The sequence below is a fragment of the Nipponia nippon genome, unplaced genomic scaffold, assembly GCF_047370975.1.
Source record: "Nipponia nippon isolate SJK-2023a ecotype South Korea unplaced genomic scaffold, ASM4737097v1 scaffold_12, whole genome shotgun sequence".
NCBI classification, from domain to species: Eukaryota; Metazoa; Chordata; class Aves; order Pelecaniformes; family Threskiornithidae; genus Nipponia; species Nipponia nippon.
In genome coordinates, this window is record NW_028262313.1 from 1,775,444 (window position 1) to 1,797,026 (window position 21,583).

A 21,583-nucleotide genomic window follows, 5' to 3' on the forward strand; every position below is an offset into this window, starting at 1 on the left:
AATTTGTGAGCTTCCCAAACGCATCTCTCTGGACATATTTTCTCTCGCCTCCATCCACAGATCCCGTCCCAGGGTACGAACCGAGCACCGCGTCTCCTGCAGCAATCGAGTACTGACCTCCAGAATCCCAGTTCCGAAGGCAAGAGATTCACTTCAGCAAAGGCACAGCAAACATCCCACACTGCTCACGGAACACCTTAAAAAGCGTCTGTGTGCAGTGTTTGTTACACATAACGGACCAAGCTGTGTAACGATCACTCAGTTCTCGATTCTAACAGAGTGTCTCAAGGATATCACCATAATCTTGACCTGTCTAAAGTGGTTATGTTTCCAGGACATGCTATCACAGATGATGAAACCCGTACTAGAGGAAGATAAACCTTCAACACAACAAATTTAGCTAGATGGACAGTGCTGCGTCCCGGGAAAACGTTCCTCCTGGCACCTCCCGCTCCTGGCCAACTTGTACTCCGCTGCCAGGAGCAACCCTGGGTGAGCTCTTTGACCACTGATCACCCATGATTAAATGGGAGATTCATTAAAAATCCTAAAGCACTACTCATTGATTTTCATGCCTTACTACAGTATTATATCTAATGGCCTTTCTCAAGGAGTTAAACATATTGCCCTTTCTTTTGTGTCAAGATTCTGAGATTAAGAGAAACTAATCAGTTTTCATTTACACTGTATGTAACTATGAATAAACAAAACAGAACTACTCTAAGATTAGAGTTTCCTTAACTAAAGAGATGTCTTAAAATTTCAGTTGTTTCAAAGTAAATAAGTAAAACCCACAAGTTCCTATTTACTCGACCTGTTCCCCGTAGTCAAACATGCACCTGCTCACTTTAATCACCCGTAATCACCCATAATCACCCATTTTTGGTATTTTGTCTTTATTTAGCACGGCAGAGCCTACACAGCTAGCAGAGTGGGAGCTGGATTCTCTTCTGGCCCAAACACGATGAACAGAGCAGTTAACCAAATCCTGACCACAGCATCTCTCCTGCCGGTAACGTTTGAGCCAGCAGAGCTCAGTTCGACTCTCGGATCCCACGCCGAGCTTGCAGCTGGCAATTATGAAGAACCCCAACTTTCTATTTATGAAGTGAGAATACCGGATAGAGAAGGCACTGAGAAACCACAACCATGGAACCCCATCAAGTTACCGTTAGGATCACTCGCAGACCAGAGCCACGAAACACCTCAAAGCCAATGTTTACACTTCGCTCCATAAAATAGAGTGGAGAAAACAGTGGGAGGAATCCAGCAGGCCAAAAAAGATGACATTTGTGTAAATATCTGCCTCCAACCACTCAGTTCCTAACCTTGCAGGATTTCAAAGTCCATAACTTCTTTTAGCACACCAGCTGCTTCTCCTTCAGAACCGGTGACAGCAGGCAATGTGAAAATGACATGACTTGGAGACAAACCAGTTTTATTTAAAAACAACATTTATATATATTGCACACAATATTCCAAGTTAGAAGAACATTATCGAAAATGCGAAGTCAAATATTCAAAAGTTAAGAAATCCCAGAATTAAGATCGCCTGTGTGATCCTAATTTGAATCTCTTGTGTTATGCAGCATGCTACCGCCTTCAATCACACAATCACGTATGATTTTTTCTGCAGGACCTTTGCCTCACTCAGTGTAGAGGGTGGACGACTCTCAGCTAATGAGCAGCTATTCAACGTTTGTTTTCTTCGTCTTGTTTAGTGTGCAGCCCATTCCTGATGGCTTGCCTCCACAGGGGGTTACTCAGAAACAGTTGAACAACTCCCTGATTGAATGCTTTATTACAGAACAAGATCATTTCATCTCTGCTTAGTTTAACCCACTTCACTAAACTCAGACTCCACTCTGGGCGCATACGATTCATTTATTCATGGCTGTTTTAAGGTTCACGTTACTAATATATTTTTTATGAACTTATTGTCCCAACGCTTCCATTTTGTCTGGACTGACTGGTGAAAAAGTGATTAGAAAGTTTCTGTGTTGTAAAAGTATTCATTAATTTGGGATATCCAATTTAGAAAATGAGAGCATGCTTTTTGTAGAGTGCTTAGCATTATATGGTGCTTTAAATGCTGAAAACTCAGGTCCTGCTGCAGCTCTAAGTACATGGTGCTGTTGCAGATCAGATATCGCCTCAAATTGAGTATCCAGAAAATGAGGAACATTCAGTTAATGAACACTTCAAAAAAGGTTCCATTTGCAGCAGCTCGGCATTAGAATCTCAGTAGTAAAGGCAGAAATTAAATCAAGTTTTCCAAGGCTGCATTTAGCTGCGTTAACAATGAGACCTAGCGATGCGATTATCAACAGCATAAGCAGTGCAAATGCACCCAGATCCCCGCACCCGAAAGATGCAAGGGCCAGACCAGAAAGACAGGGGAAGAGAGGGAGAAGCACCGACCGTTACCAGGATGAGGGGACTCGTTACTCTCCTTCCATCAAAAGCAACGTCAGACATACTCTCGTATGTCAGCTACCCTGTTGAGACCACCTCCTTTTTTCCTGCACTTGAAAGCAGCGTTCGCTATACATTCCCAAACTTCTGCAACCATTGAAGCTGTGTAGGAGAGTCAAAGACTTTTTCGCAACATAGCCTGCCAGGCTTCCAGTTTATCACTAAACTGGTAAGCTTTATGCAGACCAGTGCAAGAAGGGATGAGACTCTTTGTCAGGGGGCTTCACTTGTTTTAGTTGGGAGGAAAGGAACGGCAAGGGGTCTCTGGTTCCACGCCAGCTTGTGGAGGGGCACGTGCTCGGAGCCTGCTGCCTCTTTCCTTCAGGTCCCCTTCCTTTCCATCACTGCCAAACTGTCTCTGCTCCAGTCCTGTCTTCCCATCTGACTCTTCATCCTGTTTTCCCATTTTCCTCACCAGAGACTATCAGTGTCCACATTCCTGTTGTAATCTCTGAAGTCACTCCCACATCAGCTCCTGGACCCAGCTGCTTCTCTCCCAGATCCTCCCCAACCAGTTCCTCCCCCATCCTGGAGAAGGACATTCCCTAAATGACGTGCTCCTCTGGTAAAACACACCTTTTCCACTTCCCCTGTATGTACTGGCTCCCCAGCCTCATCACCCTTTACAAAGCCCTTCACTGAACGCCGTGTTTCTTCCCTCCCACTCCCAGTCTCCTTGCCGAGTCAGTCCTGGGCTTCCCTCACCTCACCTCCAAGCACAGCTCAACCTGCCAAAATCCAGAGTTACAAGTCCTAAAAGACCTCCTCTGATCCAGGCCACTGCACGGTCTGCGGAGATGAAATCTGCAGGTGCTTGGGCTTAAGGGCAGGCTGTCCACATTGCTCTAAAAGACCTAGTTTCCTGAGCTTCCTGATATTGGCCAGAGGTAAGATTCCTCAGTTCCTAAATTCGGGTTCTCCCTTCAACTACCCTCTGAAGGAGACTCCCTCTGCCATGACTTGTAGAAAACTAGCATGGTTACCCTCACAGACTAACGTTAACTTTTCTGAGCAACTCACAGGTTGTACTGCACTTACAACTTGGCCAAATTCGGGTAAATTTTAATAAAGAGGAAAAAAACTAATAAGGGTGACAAATTTCACCACTCCATCAGCTTTTAGTTCCACACTTCAGGATTAGAAGCGCTAATACCTTAGAGGGAAAGACTAAAAAAGTCCAAGGCATGCAGAGCTGACAGAGCGTTACTTGTTTGGCAAATTGTCATCAAGCAATTGCAATTGAAAAACAGAGCTTAAGCAAAAAGCTTGAGGAAGCCTCAGGAACAGAAGAGTTAACTGATGATAATTAGTCAAGCGATATGAGGGCTTTGATATGAGGTCTTGCACTCAAATGGATGATGCTTTTCTGTTTGTACGTCTGCCTCCAGGCATCAATGTGCAGAACCGTATCGCCTCTGGCAGAAATCAGGAAAGCAGCAGGGTACAAAGAAGCCCATGGTATGGCACAGAAGAATAAGGGACGCCGACTTAGCGGGAATGAGAGTTAAGGGAGAAGAGGAGGTATAGGGATCTTTACCATGGGAAGAGAGAGCAGAGACGGATGCACAGGGAAGTGGAAAACAGGGTTTCTGGTCGCAGACTGTCCCTGAAGTATAAGAAGAGAGAATGGGCTGGGAAGGTGGCGCAGAGATTACTGTGGGCAGGAGCATCTAGCAGGAACAGCTAGTTCAGGCTTCAAAAGAATTTATGCAAGTGACTAGAAAACAAACACACAGCTGCTGTCCAGAAACCTCAGAGAATGAAGGTGTTTTCAGCCCTCTTTGCACCTTTGAAAATCCGGGCTCTTCTCAGGCGAGCGCCATCAGCACGACCACTAAAGCACTGTGTGCCCATCAGCACGCAGCACCTTACGCTGGAGACTGGCCGTGATTTAACAAGCTTTTTCTGTCTAAAAACAGTCAAAACGTTAACCCTGTTCTGTGTCCTAATATATTAATGTGATGGTAGAAGCAAGATAAAAAGATGGAAAAGTGGAGTTCGTAGCGACCAGTTTACTCCCTTTTCCGGTAGTCCCATCCCAGAGAGCAGCTCCCTGCAGCAGAGCCCGGCTACAACGCCTCCTGGCTGGCCTTCCAGGCAATCTCCGCAGGAAGGGGGGCAGCTGCCGCAGTTTCCCTATTGAAAGAAAATGAGAGAGACTGGTTAACCTTAGGTCTGCCAACTGTTGAACAGGGCCTTCTTAAGCTCCAAAAGCTGCTGTGTTTCCATTACGCTTACAAGCGTACGCATCTATTTCATGAATGGGAGATACTGTCCAGAGACACGACCGGTGTTTAAATTGAACGAGCACTCTGCACGAGGCAAGAGAGGCAACAAAAGAAAACCCAGGAAACGACAAGGTTGGTGCTGGCAGAGATCTACTCTGGGATTACTTGGGGTCATTTCAAAGAACATGTCAGCTTCTTTAACAGCTCTGACCTTTGCAACGCAGCGCTGTAAAACAAGATGTACCTATCCTACACGCATTAGAATGCTCTTACTATATTTCACGTTTCCAGAATGTTCACTATGTGATTGAAGCTGTTTTGAGGAGATTTTTGATCTGGTAAAAGAAACACATTGGCTCTCTAGCCACTAGTGCTAGGACTAGAAATTTATGTAGATACACACAGAAGGAGTTGACGTCAGTGGAAAAGTCTAGATTTATATTGCTGCTGCTGAAGCAGAATTTATTCCTCACCTAGCAGACACGAAACCAGAACTGTTTCACGGTAAGAAAACAAAAGTCGCTATACAAGATCAAACACGTTGTCCATGTAGCCCAGTATTCTGACACTGGTCAGTCCCAGATGCTTTTAAAAATGCTTTTACACTTACAGAGAATAATACAAGAAATCTGCCCAAAAGGGAATTTCCTCTTTGCATGTGCTAAGTAGTGTGTGTCGTGCAACCGAAGGCCACAATAAAAACGTACAGCCTGTAATTATGGACGCTCTCATTCCCACGTGAACATTGACATCTGTACTGAAATCTTTCAAGGCTTTCAATCTCAGCGCGCACTTGCAGCAATGAATTCTACAGGAGAACAACGTGCTATGCACAGAAGCACTTCCTTCCATTAATATTCTCTGTAATGCCTTTCAATTTGACTGAATTTCTCCCTACTCTCAAAAAATGGCAGAGATTAATTAGGAATTTCCGACTTAGTGCCTCAGTTTTATTTGTTTTATATGCTCCTACCATACCTCCTCTTGCCCGCCTTCTTTCTGGAATAAAGAATTCAGGGACTGTCAGCCTTCTTCAGGAGCCATTCCATAGATACCCATGCACAATGCTAGTGGAACGGTCTGGTAACTCCCACCAACAACGCCTCTGAAATCTCAAAACTCATTCCACGTTTTATGATCAGGCTGCATTCAATTAAAATTAGTGATACTGATAGATGTAGCAGCAGTACTCGGGTAAGCCATTTTTACATTATGTACTCATCCAGGAATAGACTGTTAACTGATTTTTTGATTAAGTAAATTTTATCTCTCCTTAAAAAAAAAAAAATCAAACCTTCTGGTTAGGATTGAAGAGAAGAACAACAACACACAAGCACTGAAACTTTTTGCATAACGTGATTTCATTTCATTATGTTTGGCTATAAATTTTGCTCTTCCCCTGCAGTCAATATTTATAACTTTATCAAATGAAGAGGAATTTGATGGCCTGGCTTTGATGAGAAACTTTGCTTCTAATAATTCTTTTTGTAATGCATGCCTGCTCAGTTCTAAATAGGGAAAGCCATATTCCCTTCTCACGGCGCCAAGGTGAAAGGGTGACCCATTACACGTAATGGACTTGTTTCAATCTCTACATAATGAGAATAGCACCTTGACAACAACATAGGCACTGAAAGTAGAAGAGGTGAAAACATTACCTTGGGAGTAATCTCCTTGTATCGCGTACCTACGTTACAGTGCTATCTGATGTGCTTTAATTTGTCACTGTTTGCAGTTCAGATTTCTAAGAGAAAGGACAATCTGGAAGCGTGAAAAATTACTAATTATAACATTTAAAATAGAAGCAGCAATGGAAATGTCAACAATCTGACTGGGACATCAGAGATTTTTGCAGTGATGAATAAGGAACATTTCGCTGCAGACTGGGAGAGAAGCTTGGGCCATTTTTCAAAGCTTGAAGAACTTCTCAAGGAGTTACAAACGTTCATTTTTCTTCTAGCCCTTCAATTACTGTCAGAACATACTGTGGTCTTGCTAATGGCTCCCACGAACTTCAAAAAGCATTCGTTGTCAAGAGATCATAAGCACAAAGATACTTCGGTCTAAGTCGCGTTGAAATCAGTGGGAGCTGGGCATTTGTATGCCACTGCCGATTTGGATCTGTGGGCTTAACCATGGTATCAAGTATTTACTGAACCACTGAGTTTCTGGGAAGTGTAAGTTTTCCTGAGGGAGACAGGGCTCTATCGTATAAATACTGTTCCTGTAGCTGGTCGACAGTCCGCTGACACAACCATAATCTTCAAACTGACTGATACCGTTTCTGACCAGTTACGAGCCCTGAAATAGAGAAGATTCAGGAAGTGGCAAATTTGAGAGCATGAGAAATTTCAGTGTATTAGTCATACTGGATTAAGAACAAGTATTTGGAAAAAAAGATTCAACGTAGCATAAAAATATATTAGAACATTTTCAGACATTCCTTATTGGCTTACTTATGAGTTCACAGGCAAAACGTTGGGGAGAATTAAATATCAATAAAAATGGAGGAAAAACTACCCTTGCACTAATACAAACTGGTAGAAATTTGTATTCCCAGGTCTTTGCATATGTATATGTATGCATATATATAAATATGTATGTATACATACACATTATATATAGCTTTTTCAGTTGACGTAAGATACTTCAGCAAGAAGCTGTGTATAAAAAGAAATATAAAAGGAAGTTTTATGAAATGCGTAAGACAGAAAACTTCAGTCAGTAAGAAAAAAAGAACTTGGGGATGAAAATATAAAGAAGGGCTAACCAGACCTGTAAACACCTTTGTTAGGCTTGTTACCTTATCTTCCATTGCTAGTTGGCAATACAGAGAAATTATTAAAAAACAAAACCAAAGAAAATATCTCAAAACTGTACATACAGAGGAATGGATGGCATCTCTGTCAAAAATCAGGCTTCTGCATACTTGAAATAGAAGTTATACATCCAGGTCAGTCTCCAGGTAATAAAATCCAGGTTCTCTTCAAGACTAGCTCAGAAATACACCATTCCCAAGTTAAAGCACAGGGACAGGTTCTAGCTGTGTTTTCAGCATGTCTGTATCGTAGTAAAGATGTAAAGTGCTTTTTCTCCACTCCATTGATTTGCCCTATAAAAGAACCAATTGCAATTGCCGTTCTTCTGCCCTCCGGTGTAAGCAGCTGCACTCCCCTGGTTCCTTCAGGAGACCCGCAGGAAGCCGGGAGCCTGGACCTCTGCACCCCAGGCTGGGGAAATGAAAGCAAGGAGCATACCGTTATACTCCACAGAAAGCACAGCAGAGAATTGCACTGCACACCAAAGGACTCAGAGTTATATATTTTGATCTACACTAACGTGAAGGTTGCTTTTCTTGGTTGGTATCATCTCTAATCCAGAGATGCTTCATTAAGAAGTTGCCAAGAATCAACATTTTGACTGTTTCAGCCCTGAACTGCCAAAGCTGGTTAATTTTTCTGCAAACTGAAGGAAGGATAGTCACTCTGTAAGCAGGTGCAACTTCTTTGATGACTTTGAGTAATTTTTGGGTGCGCAGCAGACAAGCTCTCCTGTAGTTTTACACTAGCTGGACACATCAGGCCTCTTGGCTTTGTTGTGGCAATCCACCTGGTTACCGATTTCCCCTTCATCTGGTATCACGGTTTAGGATGGAGCTTCTTTTGGGCAGGATGCTTCTGTAAGCAAAGGAATAACATAGCCTACTTTTCAAAGCTAATTTCTTTTTAAAAGTGTGGACATGAGGAAGGTGGCAGAGGGTGGGATGTGACTTAAAAGCAGATGGAAATGCAGAAGAACAGTTGCTTAGCACCTATAAAAGTCAGGCCCACTTCTTCACAAGATATGTATGTATGTATTTAGGTACCCATATTTAGGCATCCACATTTGAGTTTTGGCCTCTAAATAACCTAAATCCATCACAGGTTTTTTGGAATGTGCAGTTGATTAAATAAACAAAGATATTAGAAGTCATAAGAATCATGCTGTGGTCCTGGCAGCAATTAACTCTTTGGCACTCGGGGACAGCTTTTGTATTACCTAGGCTCCTGTTGGGTGCTTTAATGAACGAAAGACAGAGATCAAAAAAAGGAGCTGTAGAAACTTAATTCCACAATGATTTCTCAGCCAGCAGGACAATAAGGGATCAGCCAGAAGCATCCTTGCCTTTGTCTGAGCAAGAGACGCAAATTAAAGATTGGAGTCAGAGGCAACTATTCAATCTAGACCATTTTATGTGGGCACGTGTATGTTTTGGAATGGGTCTGTAGCATCTATTTCTCTGGGGCTGAATCGATACAACACGGCAGGACAGAGACAGACAGCATTTCAGAAATCTAAAAAAAAAAAAAAAAAGCCTGTAGAAATGCTAGATTGACAGCCAAGAAGAATGGGCTCAAAAGCACTTGGAAGCTGAAAACATTTCTTTTGCATTCTACTCTATTTCTTACTCAATTATGAAAACTCACCTGATAACAGGAGCAAGAAATTACCCTGCTTAATGGCACAGATAAGGGAAGAAAACAGAAGCATTTAATTCCCATAAGCATCTCTTGTCTTTGTCTCAGCCTGCTTTTTATGCCTGGATTATGCTAACCCTATTAATCTTTGTGTCTGTGACTAACTCCTGGGTTTTTATGTTAGTGACCTGATTCTGCACTAACATGCTCCTCCCAGTTTGGTGAAGCTCCCCATGTGATCTATTCTTCCCCCTAAATAAAGTTGAAAAATTTGGCTGGGATCAGCGAGCGCTGCTGAGGTAGCGGGTGCGTGGAGCTATTCCAGCCTCCCCGCATCTGCAGCACAAATAACGCGCCTGTTCAGCACTATCTGCCTCTCGGTTTTAAAGAGCAAGGGGGGACGAGACTAGCCAGTTAGCAAGGTCTCGGGCTACCTCCGCGGTCAGGCTTCAGCACGGGCTCCCAGCCTTGCCACCCCCTGCTCACTCTCCCCTTTTGAAAGTAGCCCAGCGAGCCGAGGAAGATGTGGCCGGAGAAGGTGAGTACTGCATGGCTATGATGAATCCTTTGTGCGGAACCGGGGGCTCATTAGAAAGTGGAGGAGGGAGGGGGCAGCAGTCGCAATTTTTTAAATGGACACAGTCAAAAACCTCCTTTCCTTCCCCATTATGCGAAGGGCACGTGTGCCCCTTTCAGAGGGAGTCTACCTAATGAGCTGATTTTCCGACAAAGCTCATTTTCCTGGCGCGGGGCTCAGAGCGCAGCAGCAAAAAGCCCGAGCATCGGAGACCGCCTGCCGCAGACGTGCCGTTTGTCCGGCTGGGCAGGCGGGTGCCTCGCCGGGCGCAGCTCAGAGGGCTGCTCCCGCTGCATCCTGCTCCAGCCCTCCGCAGCCTCCCAACCGGGGGCACGGCACAGTGCGGTACCCGGCGCGCGGGGCTGGCACGGCACCGGGCGTCACAGCACCCGGTGTGCGGGGCTGGCACGGCATGGCTGGCACCTGGCGTGCAGGGTTGGCACGGCACGGCACCGCGATACCCGGCGCGCAAGGCTGGCACAGCATAGCACTGCACAGCGTGGTACCAGCACGCAGGCTGGCATGGCACAGCACCGCACCGGGGCAGCGCGGTACCAGCATGCAGGACTGGCACGGCACAGCACGGAGCAGAGCGGCACCCAGGGCTGCGCTGCTCACCCCACTGCTCCCCGGCCCGGCCCAGGGCCACTCGTGGCCCCCACTGGGGCTACCCAGCTCTAGTGAGAGGCATAGCTGTCCTCCCCTGGGTACCAGCAGCTTTCCACGCATACACCCGCCCACCCTTCACAAAGATATATGTTATCTCCTCTCTTGTAGCACAAAGGTGCACCAAAGACCCCTATAAACACACCCTCCTCCTCTCACGCAATGTGCATCTTCCTCTCCATCCCCACCGGGGGCCCAGGGACCCCTCACCCTTTCCCATTCATCGTGCACCCGCTTCTCCACATGCATATAGCCTCCCCCTCAGTTACCCATGTCATTTGTCCCCTTTGTTCCCCCACAGAAGTAGCACCCCCCTTCCCCCTGCTCCATACATACACCTGGTCGGTACATCTTGCTACCTATGCCTAAAGGCCGAGCCCCTCAGCCCACAAAGGGGGGAAGGTGCCATGTCCCTCATCCCCTTCCACCCACGGCCAAAGCAGCGCACAGGCGCCTGCCACGTAACCCACTGATCTCTAACACGTTAACCGATCTCAAATGCATTTCACATAACTTGTCCTGTTTGGAATGTGATTTGGAGGTAAAAGGAAAGTCAACACTGACCAGTAATCACTGAGTGCTTAAAGAAAGTCTTTTTTCCCTTCTCCTCCACTGCCTTTTCCTTTAGCCTCAGTGCTGGGACCAGCTTACGGCACACCAGTTCTACCCACCCCAGAGACAGGCCACCTGGGCTTTAAGACTGGGAGAGGAGGGCAGTGAGGAGGAGGGAAGGGTGCTTGCTGCTTACCTAGAACTCTCGCATTAGACAGAGACCGTCCCCAGTCCGTGCTGTGGTGAAAGAAATGCGATCTTATTCCAGAAATGCACAGACACAAAGTAGCTGCATCTAAAATTACATTCATCACTCCCCCTCTCAGCCCCCTGCTCCCTCCCACCCTTTAACTTATTATTTCTCTTGCACAATTTAAAAGGTGAAATCCCCTGAGTACTGAATATATTCTAGTCCTAGACTGTAACTATTCATCAAGAACAGGCACACTGGCTGGAAGGAGGAGAGTTTTCTTTTTAAATGAGTTGGATGAATACTTGAATGTTCAAACAATATTTTGCTCTTTGGCACATTTAAAAAAAATGTTATCCCTGCGGGAGTTTCAACCTTGGCAGATTTCAGATCCAAGAGAAAGGCTGCAAAGCGTCCCATCCGTAATTACTTTCCTTGCTAGCAGTAGGGAAGGAGAAAAAAGGAGAGATTAGAAAAGGGAGGGGGATCCAAAAGCAGATCTCATTTGCTCATCTCTTTCACAACCAATTAGCCCAGAATCAGAACCCTCCTTCACCTGCAAAGAAAATGAGAATTTAATGAAAAGGCCACTGATGGTCTTAAGATCTTATTTCATGATGGTTCTCAGGTTTTGGTTTTGTTCATTTGAGTTCAGCTCTAAACAGCTTTTGGTTTGCATTTATCCTGTAACTCAAGAGAACAATTAAACATCCACTTGTACCTGGACTGGTAAGTACTTGTTCTGACTCCAAAAGCCATGTAAGAGAGAGCATTAGGACAAACTGACCCTAGAAACAGGCAAACGGAAAAAACCACGGAGCAAGTTTAAGCACCAACGTAGGCTAGGGAATTGTTTGCACTCCAGGATTTGTGTTTTCACAGAATAACGTTTAAAATACAGACTAATGGAAAAATTCACAGGCTGCCCCTGTAATCGCAGGATGTAATTGCCCCGATTTTGAAAGGCATGTGTGAAGAACAGCATAAAATGTTGTGCAAGAGAAATGAATATGAACTAAATTAGCAAAAAGTTAACCACGAAAGACAATTTCAAAGGGAAAAAAGAATCCACGTTTTACGGGGTACATTTTTTAGCTGATGATATAAGATTGTTCCTTTAGTAGGAAAAAACAAAAGAATGGCTTATCAGGAAAACCCGCCCTCCGAAAAGAGGAATATTGGGTGCTGTTTTGAGAACAACAATCTGAACATAGTTTTGCACATACAGTGAAGCCTGTTTCAAAGTGAACATCACGAAGGAACAGATCTGTTCAACTGTTCAGAGAACAGCACTTTGATATAGTACTGTTTTCCAAGTTTAAAAGAAAAGGGAAAAAAATTCAGACCCTTCCCCAAATAGGAGCAGGTGAAGGGAATAAGGCTCTCTGTCTCTTCCCAACATGTTTTATTACAGCGTGCCTGAGCCTCAGTCAGCACACCTACGGGGAGCATTTCATGTACAGTTTCAAAGCTACCCTAAAAATGTCATACAAGGATTTCATTGATCAGGATGATAAACTTTCTTCACACCACTACATAGACAAGGCGGCTAACATATGTACCACAGGTACGTTTTAGTAACACTGGTTTAAGGCGGTAATTCGTCAGGCGTTCAGTCTACAACATGACTAACGTGTAGTTTGGTCCTGATAACAGGCACCAGCCACTTCCACGAGGATTTGGACTTTGTACAGACAAAAAATAGTATTTGCCAAAACACGCAGTTACAAGAAGGCTGTAATCACGCCTAAAAAGCTGCTGGAGTTTATCAAATCACAGTCATACCAAATTAACATGTTATACGATCATGAGAAGTCACCAATAAAATCAGTGGGATAAATATCAATTTCAGAAAGAGTCTAAAGCTACAACACAACAGGTCTGTTGCTTCATTTTGCTCTGTGCTTCAGGGATTACTTAATTAAAATTAAAACCTTAAAAACCAGAATTAGCTCCATATGGGTTCTCTACAAACTAAATGCCCAGCAAAACAGTATGTTACATTTAAGTTCCACGCTAAGCACAGACACTTGCCCACACGAGTTCTTCTGGAACATAAAAGCAGATGTCCTGAGCAGTCGCACAGCCGAATAAACGGAAGCTGTTTGGCTCAGCAGCTCTCAGTGCAGAGGTAAGACGGTACCAGGTTCTGCTCTGAAACTACTTGCTTTTGTCATACACGGACTGTCCCTCAAAGTTACCCAAGCCCACTGCAGCTTTAAGGAGAATCAGGATCCACCAGATCCTGCTCCTTTTAGAGGAACAAGATTGAACTTTCTGTTGGCTTACAGATCTGACTGATGCTGCAATGAGTTACTACAAGTACTTCCAGAACTTGTGTTTTTTTCCTCTTCTTGCATAAGGGAGGAGAAAACCTGAAGTATAATGAAGACGGAACAGGCTAAACAACTGCTAAAAGCAGAGTCTTCTTGCTCACTAGGATAAAAATAGCGTAAAGCATTCTGAGAGACTAGGGCTAGAATTTTATACACTTAATTAAAAGATTAATTGACTTGCTTAAATCTTTATCTCAGTTGCCAGTTATATCACTGGACGTAATCCCAAGGGTTTTATGCAAATTACGTTTCTAAGGATGACTATGTGTAAAAATCTAACATAGATAATTTTTTCTATTTTGTTTTGAGATTAATAATACGGAAGACAAAGGCATAAAGAGGTTGTTTGATTTTAGGACTTCTCTGGTAAATCTATGCTATTTAACACCTACAGACCTGGTGACACTACAAACACACCTCAAGTGTCCTTCTGTAACAACTCGATGTTTATTATTTAAGCCGATACCCTCACAGTACACAGAACCTACTGGGAAGTATGAAGCCTAACTGGCTCTCAGCTGAAAGCTGATCAGCACTTTGCAGACTTGAAACCTTAATATTTCCAAAAGTATTTTAAGCTAAAGACAGATGTGTACTCCTATGCACATGGAGTTTGAAAATGGCAAGGTTGGTCTTATGTACATATTTAAAACACTCCTAAAGTCTGGCCCTTTGTTCTTACACATGAGGTTACAGAGATGCAGTGAAAAATAAGTAGGAAGGCTAAAATATCTCACTACGTGCTTTTTGAAGCCTTTCCTGCCTTCTCTCCTCCCATTCCTTCCTCCTCCCATTCCCCGCTTTCATTTGCTCACACTCCCACTGTGGCTTTCATCTGCAATTTTGTGCACAAGTGTATTAGTAGATGTCTTGCTACACTAGCTCTGGAGGAGGAGAAAAAGAGTCATTTACATATCAGGTTTACAGCATGATGGATACATTTCATACAAATGTTTTTACATCAAAAGGATGCAAATTTAGAGAAAGGAGGCACATTCTTCCGTAATGCAATAAAAATGGAAGAGACAATCTGAAAGGCAGCAGGAAAATTTACAAGCAAGCTGAAGGCAGAAAGCAAGCGAGCGAGCAAGCCTGAAACTCTATTTAAAAGCCAATATATAATATATTTAAGATTACATAAATGCAAGAAGTAATTCAACATTTGAAAATGCACAGTGTATGTATGGATGAGCACATAAGAGAGACACACACGTACAGATAGAAACCAAAGATACTCCTACTACTGAAATCAAAGAGATTTTTTATATTAATTCATAAGGAGCATGTTTATAGTTTCCAGTCTGTCATCTTTACTTTGGAAAGATGTTTTTGTGTTCATTTGAGAACAGCATTATTCATTTTTCTCGCTTGCTGCTGGTTTATATGTCCTTACCAACCATTCTCACGCAATCAGTATCATCAGGAGGTCAAAGGAAGTTTGAGTTAGCCTAAGGGTCAGGGCAGTACAAACAGCTTCCTATTAGGACAACAAAACTGCAGTAGCTCACGTGTAATTTCTGGCCTTCATCCTTCCAATGAAGCTGAAGATTTCAGACATTCACCGAACTCAGTCCTTCCTTTAACTGAAACACAGAATCAGAAAACAGAGTTATCCTAACAATAAAAAAAAAACCCAAACCGCAGCCAATTAAAACTTCATATAAGTCTGGTCTCCCAGCCAGCATTTTAACTTATTTATTTAAGTATTCAATGCAAATCATCATTACTCTTTTTAATATAACACTGATAATGTCATTACTACCAAGTCACTAGCAAATAGAGGCAAGTTTTGCCCTTACAAAAAGGGAGGAGTCTCAGTGAAATCAAAGAGCTGTTGATCAACATTCTTATCTCTTTTCAGTAATTCAGTATTTGACAGATGGCAGTAACCTGAATTAATATTTGAGACACTGATTTCTGTTACTGTAATTTCCTTTGTTCCTCTCATATAAACTGCATCCAACCTGCTCTTTTCACCCTCAAAAACATATTTGTCTCTGCTTTGTTGGAGTACTCTACTTAGAGGCACAGAGGTCAAGCTTGAAGGACAAAAGGAAAGACAATGCCTGTCCTAAGGATATTACAAAACAAGGAGCACATTTTGTCCTCTCCATCTTATACTGAGTTGTACTGTACTTTAAACATTAGCTTGCTAAAACACGAGCCACGGTAGTAAAGCCCATCTCTAGGCAAGGACTTGTACTACATCAATAGCCTATGCTTATGTAAGTATCGAAGTAAAACATTATTATTTCATTAAAAAGTTTAGAAATGTATTCAGCTCACAGATATTCTAATATGCTTTCATGAAAAGTTTCTTCCAACAAATCAGTATTTCCAGACCAAAAAAATCAAATTATTTTTGTAAATACCTGAACCTTTCTAATATATTTTATTAAATGTTCATGGGAATTAAATGTGCACAGTCCTGAGACACTAGTTTGCATGTTCATAATGCCCAGACAAAATACACTGAAGACTTATGACTCACACAAAAACAACAAAACAATGTAAGAATAATTTATTCTCTACTGTTTGAATTAGAGCACGGACAATGAAGAACGTTTTGGGGTTTTTTAATGAAAAGTTTCCTCATGAGAATGTATTGACATTGAAACTTCAGTAGACGGAACCTGACTCAACTTGAAATGCGTGCTTTGTGTGTGTTTACAAGTGTGTACTTAGTACAATGATTACAGATAACATGAACAGGCTTCTCCAAAGTTAAGCAGAGTACTGGAGGTCCACCTCTTTCTCAAAAACAGATCTCAGTAGGACGTTGCAACACGAGCTGATGCGAAGACATTTACCTCTACTGCTACTGTGGTCTCACCAGTGCTGAGTAGAGGTGAATAATCACTTCCCTCAACTTGCTGACAACATTCTAACGCAGGCAAGGATGCCACCAGACTTGACAAGAAGAGCACACTGCTGGCTCATGTTCAGCTTGGTGTCCACCAGGACCCCCGGGTCCTTCGCTGCAAAGCTGCTTTCCAGGCAGCTGGCCCCCAGCACGTACTTGTGCATGAGGCTGTTCCTCTCCAGGGGCAGGTCTTGGCATTTCCCCTTGTTGAACTTCATGAAGTTCCTCTCTGTCCAGTACTCCAGCCTGTTGAGGCCCCTCTGAACGGCAGCACAACTACCTGGTTTATCAGCCGCTCCTCCAGTGTTGTATCGTTTGCAAACCTGCTGAGCATGCACTCTATCTCGTCATCTAAGTCATCAATGACGATACTGAAGAGCACTGACGCCAGTATCAACCCCTAGGGCACACCACTACTGACCTGCCTCCAAGTGGACTTTGTGCTGCTGATCTCAACCCTTTGAGACCAGCAGCTCAGCCAGTTTTAAATCCACCTCACTGTCCATTTATCCAGTCCATTTTTCATCAGTTTGTCTATGAAACGGTCTGGAAGACAGTGTAAAAAGCCTCTCCAAAGTCAAGATAAACAACATCCACCACTCTCCTTCATCCACTGGGCCAATCATTTCATCATATAAGACTACCAGGTCAGTCAAGGTTATTTTCCCTCATATATCCATACTAACTACACCCAATTATCTTCTTGTCCTTAGTATGTTTGGAAATGGTTTCCAAGAGGATGTGCTGTGTTACCTTGCCAAGGGACTGCAGTGAGGCTGGCCAGCCTGTACTGCCCCAGATCCTCCTCCTTGCCCTTCTTGAAGCTAGAATGAAATTTACTTGCTGCCAGTCCTCTGAAACCTCCCACAGGTCACCACGACCTTTAAAAACTTCATGAGAATGGCCTTGCAATGACACCGTCCAGCTTCCTCAGCACTTCATGGGTGGATCCCAAGAGCCCCCGTGGGTTTGTGAATGTTCAGTAGCTTCTTTAAGCATTCCCTAACTTGATACTCTCATATCAAGGGTAAGTCCTCACTGTGCCACATTCTTCTGCTGGTCTTAGGGGGCTGGGATTGCTGAGGGCAAATCTGGCCAGCAAAGACTGAAGCGAAGAAGATACTGAGCGCTTTGGCCTCTTCCATGTCCTTGGTCATCACGTCCCCTGCCCCATTCAGGTCCACACTTGCCCTAGCCTTTCTTTTGCTGCAGATATACCTACGTAAGCCCTTCCTGTTGCATTTATGTTCCTTGCAAGACTCATCTCCCAATGGGCTTTGACTTTCCCAACCCCATCCCTGCATGCTCAGACGGTGTCGCTCTGTTCCTCCTGGGTCACCTGTCCCTGCTTCTGCTTCCTGCATGCTTCCTTTCTACTTTTGAGTTTTGTCAGGAGCTCCTCGTCCATCCATGCAGACCTCCTGCCACCATCATTTGATTTCCTGCACATTGGGGTGGACCGGTCCTGAGTTTGGAGGAGGTGATCCTTGGAAATCAATCAGATCTCCTGGACCCCTCTTTTCTCCAAGAGTGTTCTACATGAGAGTCTTCCAAGCAGGTCCCTGAAAAGGCCAAGGTCTGCTCTCCTGAGCTTCCACGGCAGCACTCTGGTTGTGTGAGCCGTGTCTGTGATCCCAGTGAGATCATCACCTTGCAACTTCATGAAGACCTCTAATTCCTCCTCTTGTTTCTTCTCCACACTCTGTGCATTAGTGCACAGGCACTTCAGATCAACACCCAGTCATGCTGATTCCCACGAAAAAGCAAGAGCTTCTCCCCTAAAGCTTTCTTCTTGGCACTTGCTTATTTCTGTGCAGCCACTTGAGGTGGGCCACCTTCAGCCATGTTTTGCAATTTTTGAAGTTTCTCTCATCCACATCATCCTGCACCCTTTGCTTACCAACCTGGTTCACCAATTCATCCACAAGCAACAGGAAGAAGCATTCTCTGCCCTCAAGAAGCTTAAAAGCAAGGCAGACTAGAAAGTGGTGGTAGCATTGCCGTGTTACCCACAGACACTGAGTGGTTTGGTCATAGTCACTCAAGAGTCTGCAGCAAAGCCACGAACAGAATGGTCAGACATTGTTCTGAAGGGCAGGGATTTGTCCATAAAAGCAGTCTCCTTCTCCCAAAATGCAGCTGAAGCACAAGCAGTACTTTGCAGACTTAAGATGTTAAAAGCATTCCTGTTTTGTTTTTGAAAATACGCATACCTGAACTGATGGTGAAACGGAGTTACAAATAACATCCTCTCACCTTCTTGGAACAGTACTGTACAGTACCAGATGCCTAATGATTTTATATCTTTTATATTTTATATTCCCCATAGGAATCTGATAGCTGTGGATACAGATGAGATACAGGTTCAGGCAAGTATGACAAGATCTGATGTTCATTAGTGCTGAGACATTCCACCCTCCCGGACTTTCACGTGGCTGGTGGACACTTAGCTACTCCATAAATCAGAAGGGCATTTCTCAGTTCCTTGAGTTCTTTTGTTGCCGTTTCTTTCTTTAGGCTACTTGAGAAAGGCGTTGAACGCATAGCCAAGTAGCACTAAAATATTCTATTGTCATAACCTCCTGATATACGACTTGCCAGTAGTGCAACATGTAGACATTCATCAAAGATGTGGTATGTTGCACTTGTTCCCTTACGTGAAATGAACTTTCAACCAGCTTTGCAAACACGTATTTTTTTGTCCTAAACAACAGTAAAATCCGGCTTTTAAACTTTCTTTAAAATCAACATTTATTTTTGACTTTGTGAACATATTGTTCCAAACTGGCAAGAACTGCTCATTTACATCTTTTAACATCAACAGAATGCTAATCTATAGTAAACAGTCTTTATTACAAACAAGAACGTGCTGCTAATTAGTAAGAGAGACCCTCAGTTCTCCGCTAGCCTGAGTGGGATGAACCACAGATTTCTATAACGAGGATGAATTACAGTTGCATCCTATCAAACAGAGCATCTCCGAACAAACAGTTATGCTGCAAGATCTCCGAAACCTAATTTTGGCCTCAAAGCATTTGGGAGTAGGGTGGAGGGGGTTTAGAACAATCTGTTATTTGAAATAAATAGCTCTGAAAGTGCTTACAGCTCCTCAACGTAAAATACCCTGGGGCCAAATCCTACTGTCCTGAGTGGAAGCAGAAATCAGTAAGAGCAGACCAGCCTTGCTCCTCATCAGAGTTAACTCTGAGATGAGATTTGGAACAGGGAAGGGAAGGGGGAGGGCAGACCAGCTCTTCTCCGGACCAGCTCTTAACTTCAGAACTGCTCAGATCAGTAAATTTTTTAGGATTTGTCACACACCGCATGTATCAAAGCCAAATGACTTAAACGTATTTGAAATTCTATGAGAATTATGAAAGAGTACGGTTTTTACATTCTAGATAACAGCTCACTGCCTTTAGGGGAGCTCACCTCTTAAATAATCCTGTGTCATTTTTCACCCAGGTCATTTTTCCAGATTCCAGATTTGCAATCAGTGAGGACATCTCCTAAACTCCAGTGTAACGAGGACAAAAACCCCAAATCAAAATCCTTTCCAGACAAGCCAAGTCTGAGAGCAAATATCAAAGAAGAGGGGAAAATAAAAACCCTTCGTTAACATGAGAGCTCCTGTTTTGTAGCTGACTTTGTTAATGCCTATGATGTTAGCAAAACCAAGCCTGCCCCTCAGTAAAAAAATATGCCTTTGATTTCAGTCTCTTTTGGGAATATTTGGGGGAAGAAAAAAAAACCTCTCACTGAACAAATTCATAAGATATAAACTACACTTGTTGCAGTGCTTGTTTTTCTTTTAAGCCTGAGGATAAGCCCTGCCACCACAATGTTACTGGAAAACTGATTCGATTTTCTTCAATTATCTGTTCAAGAAAACAAAGAATCACAAACTGGCAGTCAGCTAAGCAGCTTTCCCCCGCCCCTTGATAAAGAAGACAACAGCGCACACGCGTTTCTGACTTACACAACTTCAGATGTAGATGACCTGTGCTGTAAACTTGGTGGCACACACTGTTATTCCTGTGCTCCCTGGCTTCATACACAAAGCTGCTGAGCCTCATCTATGCCTGGAGAACCCGAGGAGAAAACTGTCTTACGAATGCCACAGGTGACACGGGAACCATAGTCCTTGCTTCTTCAGAAATTTTGACCGAGTGAGAACAACTACCGAATCCCAATGAGGCCCAAGTTCAAAGAAGTTCCTGTCCCCGCACTTTTGGCCTCAACAGACTATGAAAACTTTGCTAAACTAAACACAACAAGAGACACTGAAACTAAGCAGCTAGAGGGGTCCCTCTCATCCACTATTGCACTGATAATAGTGCTGATTATTATTTTCTCTTTGATAATGACATCCCTAGTAACCTACTGTTTTCACAAGTGGAAACTCAGAGGTAAAAAACTGCAGAAAGCACAAGAGGAATATCAGAAAGACCACGAAAAGAGCATTTTTCAAAGCACGTCTGGACTCGTTTCATAAAAAAAAAAAAAAAAAAAGGATCCACCATGAAATACTCTTGCATTACCTGAACATGGAAATAATAAAAGAACGGCAACTATGAAATTTCCAAGCAAATATATCCTTGTTTTATCTCATTTATAAGAGTTGTTAGCAGTTTGGAGATTTCCTACAGCTTTATTATACATATATATATATATATTTATATATTTAGTCTCATTTGTGCAAAGTAAAACCAACGCAATCATGTATTTTTAATCTCTATTGTATTACTAAAACAGTAACTTTAAATCTGTTACTCGCACTCTTTCAAAAACCCACTGGCCCGTGGAAGGCAAAAGGCCAGATTTTGGTAAATGTAAACCAGCACAGCTGATAAAACTCAGCGGAGCTGTGTTGTCTTGCGCTGATCTAATCATCCGGCTGCAGGTTTTGAAATCCAATTGGAGTCTTAAGTAAATCAGATTCACAGACACTCAGCAGTAGCAGCCTGGTCCTGAAAGCCTGCAGCTGAGGAACCCCTCATGCCTTCAGCCACAGTTCCATGCAGAAAGCATGCAGGACCAAGCCCCAGATTTGTTAGCAGGCGGTAAGTCAGTATTTCTTTCACATAAGGTTCGGTGCCAAGAGGTGCTAGTGGCATTCCCACCATAAGTGGATTAAGGACATCCAGCGTTAGTGGAACCTAACCTACCAAGGAAAGAGCAAGCCTAACGCACTTTTTTAACTAGGCTTGTAATTCTTTTTAAACCAACCATACAATGG

At 43.4% G+C, this 21,583-nt stretch overlaps 1 protein-coding gene across 1 annotated transcript in view; it reads right to left on the minus strand.

The window, feature by feature from the left end:
- Positions 1–1,471: 1,471 nt before the first annotated feature.
- The window catches only part of CUNH8orf48 (chromosome unknown C8orf48 homolog), a 41,469-nt gene continuing 21,357 nt past the window's right edge, over positions 1,472–21,583 (minus strand). Inside the window, exons 6-7 of the mRNA XM_087748346.1 lie at positions 14,990–15,064; positions 1,472–4,611 (exon numbers count right to left, since the gene is read on the minus strand). Of these exons, the coding sequence (XP_087604472.1) occupies positions 15,006–15,064 (59 nt within the window). The 3' untranslated portion in view covers positions 1,472–4,611; positions 14,990–15,005. The remainder of the gene's footprint in view (positions 4,612–14,989; positions 15,065–21,583) is intronic.